Source organism: Scardinius erythrophthalmus, assembly GCF_964197995.2.
Source record: "Scardinius erythrophthalmus genome assembly, chromosome: 16".
Lineage (NCBI taxonomy): Eukaryota > Metazoa > Chordata > Actinopteri > Cypriniformes > Leuciscidae > Scardinius > Scardinius erythrophthalmus.
This window is the reverse complement of record NC_138236.1, coordinates 27,997,684-28,007,074: the sequence shown is the minus strand read 5'-3', so window position 1 is coordinate 28,007,074 and position 9,391 is coordinate 27,997,684. Positions and strand designations below refer to the sequence as shown.

Below are 9,391 nucleotides of genomic sequence, written 5' to 3'. Positions count from 1 at the left end.
AAAGACAAATCTTTCCATTAAAACTGGAGCTGCTAGTTTCAAATTATTGTTAAACGGCAAGCACAAACTATGCAAAAGCGGCAGCCCTTCTGGCACACTCATTGTTCGAATTCACTCACTCCTTTTCATTCACTCATTCAAGTGGACTATATTAGTGGAGTAATGTAGGGAAGAGTGAATGAGGGTTTAGGGGCGATTTCGAACACAGCTCTAGACTGCACATATTGACCAAAAAAGGGGGGGCAAAATTACCCTAATCATGGCTGCTGGGTCAATGTTATTTACCAGTCCTTCTGTTACGCATTTCAGTTTAATAGTCCAGCACTTCTTAAAGGTTTAGAAAATGTTTACAAAAATCATAAGATATTGAATTGAAAGACAATAAATTCATCAACATTAAATAATAATAATAATAATATTGATAAAGGATACAGACATGTTAAATAACAAGACATCACAAAGATATCTGAGAAATTGTCCATTTAATAAAACTGACAAAAATTATGTATGGCATTCCAGTGGCACATAATGGTAAATCTCATGAACTGGCACAGGGAAAGAGACAGTTTACAAGACCCAAGCCTGCAATCCTAATATATATATATATATATATATATATATATATATATATATATATATATATATATATATATATATATATATGTTGCTATGTAAAAAAATAAATAAAAAAATAAAACACACACACACACAAAAAAAAAAAAATAAAATTACCATCTAATTGAAATGAAAGTTTCAATCTGAGAAGTTTTCAATCACGGACAACGGTTTCTCAACTCAGAGTGGAGGAAAGATGGTTAAAGATTTACATGCTAGGTTGCTTTTCTCTGAATATATGCAAAGGACATTTGTGCTATTTTGTATAACAAACAGAATTAATTTATTATCCTCGTACTTGAATAAAATTACCATCAAAACACAGAGTTATGCTAATAAACTGCATGGCTCAGGTTTGCCATTTCCGAATTTCAATTAGAAATGTTCTTGGTTTAATCTGTTTTAGCATCATTTAAATCCATTTCCATGTGATGCAGAATGTCCTCAAAGCGAAGGACAGAATAAAACCTCACTGAGAAAAAAATAAACAATAAAAAATACAGATGCCTCGACAGGCCATTTCAGAACAACACAGAGAAAGAACGCTTGTGGTTGGTTGTTGAATTTCACATGTTCCATTCATTGATCACAGCAGTGAAAAAAAATACAAAAATAAACAGCGCAACCTTTAACAAATGTGGGCCACAGTATGTATAGCTTTCCAGAGGTCTTCTTCAATAAATAATTGGCAGAGATAAAGTATGTTTCCATTTTCTCAATCCAGAGGCCAGCACAACACAGCCCGACTTTACAGAAATGCAGATGAGACATGAAGTTGCGCAACATCTAAAAAAACAAGAGAAACTGGCATCGTCTTTCTCTAAAGCAGATATAGATGCTGTTTTACACTCACTTGTTGAATGACAGGACATAGGAAGCACATCTAAACAGTTGTTTCTTTACATATCATATGAATAGTAATCTTTACTACAGATCTGTAATATTGCACGTAAGGCTTATGCAGTCATAAAAGGTTTTGAAGTACTTTTACTCCTTAGTGGACATTTAGCAAATGCTTTTAGCCAGTTACTTGGTAACTCTACTCAATAACTTCATGAATTAGCCTCTCCAAGATTTGAACCTAATTTATTTGTGCTACTAGCCCACTATGATGCTACTACCAAATATACTACCCCTCCTAACATAGGTTCCAAATGACTCAACATAGAGGTAATTACTGACATGCCATCAAACAAAGAATAGACTTTTTCGGATTTCAGGACACTATCTCAGACTATTTCACCCCAATCATCAGGCACTACCTACTGAAGTCTTCTATCTGTGATGTGATTCTATAAACCTTACAAACATGAGCAGAATTTGATATATCTCACTGGCAAACAAATTCAAATATTTCCTACTGAACAGGTAGGCTAAATAATAATGAGTGGTTTTGAGGCTGGTTTTGAAAAAGAGAACAACACTGAAGAAAAACAAATTAACCCAAGCTAGAAAACAGTATCTTATTTTTTAAATAGTACAATGTATAGTACAATGTTTACTCTAAATTTTTCTTGTATTTTCTTGCAGTTACTTCATACAATATATTTAAACCCCCCAAAAACGCTTCATTATACATTGAAAAATACAATGCAAAACCTTCACTTAAGCCAATGAAATGTGTGCGGTTTTCAGTTAACAAAAGCAGGTGTCAGACAAAACCAGTGTCTTGAACTTAAAAATATGAATTTAAATTACATAATACATTTCTGATAAATAAATATTTTGCTTGGATGGTGATACGAAATCTAAAAGGACTGGCCAGTTCTGTAAACTGGATTCCCTTTCTAACCTTAATTGCAGCCAGGGCTTTCATTCTCCGTCAGTTCATGACACTCCATAAGGACCATGAAGAACAGTCATGTCTCAAGAATGACTACCAAGGTCGAAAACAATTCACCCGTGTCACACCGTTTAATTTTCAGGATAGCTGCTGAGAATTAATCTTCAAATTAATTCTTCACTAGCTGACAGTGACAGTGTTACGTTTAAACTGATTGCTGAATCAAGTTTTACATATAAGAACATCTGCAAACGGGCCCAAGAGGTTCTTGTTAAAGATACAGCGCACCCATACTAAATATGTGGTAAAGGGTTTGATGTTCTCTGAGAATGTGTAGTTCTGATGGGGCAGAATGTAAGGCATATATGTGTTCTCTCCCTGCTCCTGGATCCACACCTCATATTTCACCTCTTTAACCTTCAAGTACTTCAGGTTCCAAGGGATCTGCCATGACACTGAGAGCTTTGCTTCATTGGTGGCCTGTACTGACGTCTGACACTTGGGCTCTCTGACTCGACCAGGATGTACAGTACTAGCCACCTTAGCCTTTTTGAGGTTAGGCTTTTTTAGAGCTTCTCTGAGTACGTCCAGAAAAGAGGCGACGTCCACAATAGTGTCCTGGTAAATGCGAAAAAGCCACTCTGGATTACGACAACAAAGATGTCTTGGCACATCCTTGCTGGCAAGGATACGTTCTTGTTCCTCTTTGTCCAAATGGACGATGCCACCCTGATCCCAGGGGCGATCGGGATATGTAACAGTGTTTTTTTCCAAGGTGTTTCGCCATGCGACATACTGAAGGTCCATGCCAGGTAAGGAGGCCAAGGTTTTGTAGGGAGTGTACTGCTCTGGGTTTACAGCGTAAGGGTAGAGTTCAACCACAGCGGCACCACGGGGCAAGAACATTGAGGTGATCATCTGGGCTCCGTGCATGCTGACCAACACAGATGCCCCACTAATTATTTGGATAATGCTATCAAACGACTGCTCCTCCAAAGACACAGTGACAGTCCTCATTTGAAACTCTTGGGCTAAAGCAAGAAGAAGTTCCGCCTCATTGAGGATGAGCCTGTTAGTGGTACGTTTAAAAACTACAATGTAGTCATCACTCTCCTCTCGCGTGATGTTAAGCCTCTCCATCAAAAATGACGCAAACTGGCGGATCTCGTTACCCGATATCAGAATATTGGCTTTGGGTCCTTGCGGTTGCACAAAGCCATATTGGTACCATGTTGTCATCTTTGAAAGTCCTACGTAGGACTTGGTGAAGCACATGAGTTTGCCAAAGGTCTTTAACTGCATCTTGAGTAGTGGTTGCTTACTGCTGAGCAAACGGTAGAGATCGAAGTGAGCACCTTCACCCCAACCCTCCATGAAGACAAGCCTGGCCTCGTCATCCAAGTCTGAATACTGCTGCATTGTGTAGTAGATGGGCAAAAGATCATCGTGGAAAATGTGCATGAGGTTGTCTGGGTTAAATCGGTTCAGAATTAGAGTGACATCTGGCACAAACACAGGTTTCGGCATGAACTTCAGAGCCGCTGCCGGGAGCTCAAGAAAGTTAAAGTATTGAGTGTTGTGGTCTTCTACAGAAGAGAGGTCCAGCAGGGCGGGCTGGAAACGCCGAGGGCCAAGGTTGGGCAGCATCACAGAGTCATTACTGTGGAAGAATACAAACTCCTCAGCCTCCGTGCAGTAGCAGAGGTAGTCAAAGCGGCAGATGCGATCGGTGTGCATCTTCCCAGTGCAGACCATTCTGGTGCCATGTTCTTGGAGTGCTAACAGGGCACCGTGGTAGTCGATACGCACCTGTGAGAACTCCTGTGATTGGCGTGTGAGCTGTAGCTCCTCTTCCAACTGAGATGTGTGTTCAATCAGGCAAACGTATTTCCAAAGCAAGGCTGCCACCACGGACACCAGCAGGCCATTTAGCACCGCCGGCAGGTTCATCCTACACCCAATAGCACGCATCACAGCAGAACTCCGACCCCACACTCATGCTCCTCTACCTGCAAAGATCAGAGTACCATGTTTGAATCAGGAAGTTTGTGAGTATCTAACACCAATATATATTAAAACAGAGGTCTTCAACCCTGCTCCTGGATGTCTGGCAAAGTTTATTCCCAACCTGCTTCAGCATGCCTTTCTGTGATTTTCAAGTGATCCTAAAGAGCTTAATGACCTGTTTCAGGTGTGTTTGATTAGAGTTGGAGCTAAACTCTACAGGACAGTGGATCTCAGGGGGGTTGAATACCTCTATCTTAATACACCATAAACATAGAGAAGAGAATAATCACAGAGGGAAAAAAAGAGAAAAGAGTAGGATATCGAGAGAGGGAAGGGTACCAAATATTGTGAACTCCAGGGTTATACAAGACCCATGTTAGAATATATATATATATATATATATATATATATATATATACACACACACACACACACACACACACACACATTGGCCCTCATTTATCAATCTTGCGTAGAAATGGGCGTATATATTGGCGTAAGATTATGCTTACACTCTTCTCATCGCCTGATTTATGAAGCTGTGCGTACCTTTGAAATTCTGGTGTACGCAATACCTGCCCTTGATAAATGCCGCGGCTGAAATCGATCGTCATTAGAATAACACGCCCCTATATATTCAAGTCTCCGCTCCCCCACGCCCTCATTTTACGCCATGGACACACGGAAGACGGCAAAGAAGAGAAACTTCTTTGAGAAAGAGAAAGCGAAACCAGGGAAATGGAAAGAAACAAAATTGATTTCTAGATTTTATTATTAATGACGCTTATTGTTATTTAGAAGAAGAATTTCGTTATTATTATTATTATTTGTATTATTATTATTATTTAAAATAAGAAGAATGGCATTTTTATTATTTTGTCAGTCTGAATTATTTTTTTGGTCATTGAAAGCCTTTCATTACTAAACCCAGTCCGTGCACACCTGCCGGGCCTAACCCTGGCCTAACCATCGTTTCAAAGAATAGTACAACGGCGAGCGCGTCGAGTATAAACACCTCGTCCGTTTGGGGAGGTGCGCGCGCAGTCTGCGGAGACTCGCGCTGCGGAGCCAGGCGAAAGTATAAACAAGGCTTGAATCGTCAGGTAAAGCGCACAGGCTCGCAACTTAAGGAATACATATGTCTACAATTGAAATGCTTTGGCAAATTCACACAAATTAAACATTGAAGTCCATGTTGCACAAAAATAAACACTGAAGTTTATAATTACTATGTTGTTGTTGTTTTTTACAGTGGGTCATAATATATTATATCTTTTAGTTTGTCAGTGCGTTTTGTGGTGTTAGGAATTGTTTTTCTGCGCATTCCCGCACTCAAAATGTGCGTACACCACCTCCTCAGCTGGCGTAGGATTTGAGCGTGCCGTACGCCAACGTCCATATTGATAAATCTCAGAGTCACCGTGGTTTTGGGTGTACGCCAGGTGTACGCTGGAAATTTGGTGTACGCACTTTTGATAAATGAGGGCCATTGTGAATATATTGTGTATGTGTTTACATATCTCAAGACTCCAAATCATGGCAAAAATACAGATTTCTACAGCAGAAAGTTTGCATCACTTCAACAATCATTTTAAGTTAAAGTTGTTCAACTGAATGCATTACCTCTTGTCATTCTTGTGACTTTCACCATTGCATATGCCTGTATTCCCTCTCAGTACTAAGCTTTTATAAAAAAAATAAATAAAAAAAAAATAAAGAAAAGAAAACCCTTGACATAATCTAATCCTTTGAGCTGCTAGGGTAGCCAGCAGTGCCATGGATACCACAGACTGGCTAAAGATGCCCACCTGCAGCCACACATTCACAGAATTTGGCAGTAAAATTCAATGTGTGTTTTCTCAGTGTCCCATGTTTGCAACAGCCTACAGGTTAATGCTTTAACTGTGCCTGCTAGACTGTTTTTAGAAGGAGATAAGAAAATGTTTTCGAAAAGACAAAGAACCTGTTTCAGTAATCTAAAATAGTGACAGCTCTTCCTATAGTTCACAACGACTGCATCAAATTGAGGGAGACTACATTCTAACGACGTTAAAAGCTTTATCAGTACTAAAAATTAGGAGGAGGCTGGCAGAGCTTCTTGCTGTCACATCTCGTGGATGAAAAATGCTAATTTTCAGGATGTGAAGGACAATCTTCCTTGTTTGTTTTCATCCACAGTATTTCATGTTTTGAGAATTAAGCTGTATTAACGTTCAATCCACAAGGATACAAACAGCAGGAATGGCAGTGTCGCCATTTATGCATTTAATTCCCTTCACTGCAAAGACAACCCAGAGGGAAACATAAAAAGGCTTTGCCAACTAACAAATGCCTGCAAAATGTCAGCTACGTATTGAAACTACTGAGCAAACCCTTAGTGGCACCATCTCAGCTCACATAAGACTGAAATGTCTTTGATGTCTGCTTGGAAATTAGGCATAAACTGAAGAATTAATGGTTATAAACCCCATATTGCTTGGGCTCCCCAGGGTGTATTGCCTCAAAATGTCACATGATCTCCTAAAAGAGCAACAATAAGCTTTTTACTAATTAATAATTTTCATAATAATACTATATTACTAATTCTTGCTATATTTTCAAATGAAAGAAAACTGTAAAAAAATCACAAATAATTTAAAACCTACCTAAATTTGGCTTATATAAGAGGTGATAATCAAATCAACATTGCACTTCATCTCATACATTATTTATCTTGGAAAAAATAATCAAATCAGCAAGGAGGGGTGTAAAAAAAAAAGAAGTTTTTAATAAAGTAAGAACTGTCATGAGTCCATTTCTAATCGAGTCTATTTTGGTTTCAGGTAACATTTACATCCGTTTCAGTGTTCAGTCTTTCTCTCTCCTGGGACTTAACACCCACAACGCTGTTACGCCTACACCATTCTGCCAGTGATTATTTCAAATAACTTCACTCAACTCAATGTCACTGCACCATAATCACTCAAAGAAATTATAGCCTTGATAAAACAAACCAACAAAATGATTTTCAGTAAGAATATGCAGCACTCCCATAAAAAAAAAAGGCTGTTTGGAAAATATACTAACATGCTGCTCATTCTGCAATTTCAATTTCTTCAGTCCTGTAAGTACACTGTGCACAACATGCTCATTTTCTGTGTGAATGGAATACCCAGCTGACCTATTACATGTGTATACAACACAAGAATTCTGCATGGAATACTGTAATGCAATGTTTGACTGTCTCCAATTTCCAGTCTGACAAAAGAAGGAGAAATAAAATCAGCAATGATTTTTAATAACTATTTCTTTGACTCCTTATTTGACCAGAGTAACAAATATTAAAGACAATTTTCACAAAATGTATTTATAAATAACCATATTTATTTCTCAGAATCATAACTGGAGGGGATGTGTTGGTCATGGGGCAGCAATGCAGCATAGCATTATGCAAAACAGTTACCAATATTTTCTTATTAAAAAATTGCTGCATTAACTGCATTGTATTGTGGTTTGTTCAGGGTAAAAGAAAATGTCCTGGCAAAAAAAAAAATACCAGTACCTTTTAGTGTTGGGCGATATGCTCCATAGTAACATCGTCCTAACGTCAGCCTGTGAGATCACGATACATGATTTTATTATTTACTCATTTATTTTATTTAACTTGACTTCTGTTTTTTTATGCCACGGGAAACGAGAATCATTGTCTATCATTTTGCGAGCCAAGATGGAGTTGGTGATAAAAAACAAAACAATTATCACGTCGCATAGAAATCAATTATCTTAATGTATTGGCTTCAAATGGTTAGTTTACCCCCCCCCCCCCAAAAAAAAATATTCTGTCATTAATAGCTCACCCTCATGTCGTTCCAAACTTGTAGACTTTTGTTCATCTTCGGAACACAAATATAGATATTTTTTATTGAAATCTGAGAGCTTTCTGTCCCTCAATAGACAGCTATGCTACTATCACTTGTCTTCGACGCTTCAAAATGTGATCGTAAAACTAATCCATATGAATATAGTGAAAACAATTTGAAGAATCAATATTTCTTAAAGGTATAGCGGAGGATTTTTTACTTCCGGGTGGATCACCTATACTATTGGTCCTCCTAATTGTCAATCATTCTGGTGAATCAATCAAACTTTTCAAAAAGTGGAGAGGGCGGGTCTTGTCTAAAATTCGGAAAGATCCTCCGCTAACCCTTTAAGTATTTTTAAGCCAGTGTTTGAAGCTGCTTTTGATTTTCATCGATGACTGATTATTGTGCAGTGGTTTTGGACCAATAAAAGACTGTTATTATATAATTTTTGTATGTACCGTCAGAGAGCTCTATTAATTTAGGCATTGATAGTGTTGCCAAAGAAACGCATCATTCCTGGTCTGAGGACGTGAACAGCTTTGAGAACATCACGTGAATTCATCTCGAAATTGCGGCAATCACGACATGGTGTGAATGCAGCTATAATAATCATCATCTTGATATGTTCAAAGGCATCAGCCACCGGTGATATCTCCGAGCCTGACTCTTTCGGCACAACCCTAGTACCTTTTCTATTTTTCTATGGATTTTAATTATTACAGTGTATACATTTAACTCTGCAAATTGGTTGATGCTTGTATTAGCATCTAGCTGAGCATAAGGTTGTGGATCTGATCTTAAGATTACATGCAAGCTCATGTGTTTCACATGCTCGACTGCTTGGCTATCATTCAGAACTGGCATATGTTTGATGATGCTGTGAGCAAAACTGACACACACACACACACACACACACACACACACACACACACACACACACACACACACACACACACACAAAAACAACAACAAAAAAACAAAAACCCAGAGGGAGGATGTTGAAACTACTTGCATGTAATGCACAGTGACATGGATCAGATAATAGGAGGTTCATTCACTACAGTGAAAAAATCTAAGCTAAATCCAGACCATTGACGCATATTAACATAGCAAAGCTCATGGGGGAAAAGGGGTTTAAAACTGA

The 9,391-nt window shown here is 38.4% G+C and overlaps 1 protein-coding gene across 1 annotated transcript in view; it reads right to left on the bottom strand.

Annotated features, from left to right (window-relative positions):
* Nucleotides 1-671: 671 nt before the first annotated feature.
* Nucleotides 672-9,391, bottom strand: part of pomgnt2 (protein O-linked mannose N-acetylglucosaminyltransferase 2 (beta 1,4-)) — a 12,914-nt gene continuing 4,194 nt past the window's right edge. Inside the window, exon 2 of the mRNA XM_081388520.1 lies at nucleotides 672-4,407. Coding sequence (XP_081244646.1) covers nucleotides 2,621-4,369 — 1,749 coding nt within the window. The 5' untranslated portion in view covers nucleotides 4,370-4,407 and the 3' untranslated portion in view covers nucleotides 672-2,620. The remainder of the gene's footprint in view (nucleotides 4,408-9,391) is intronic.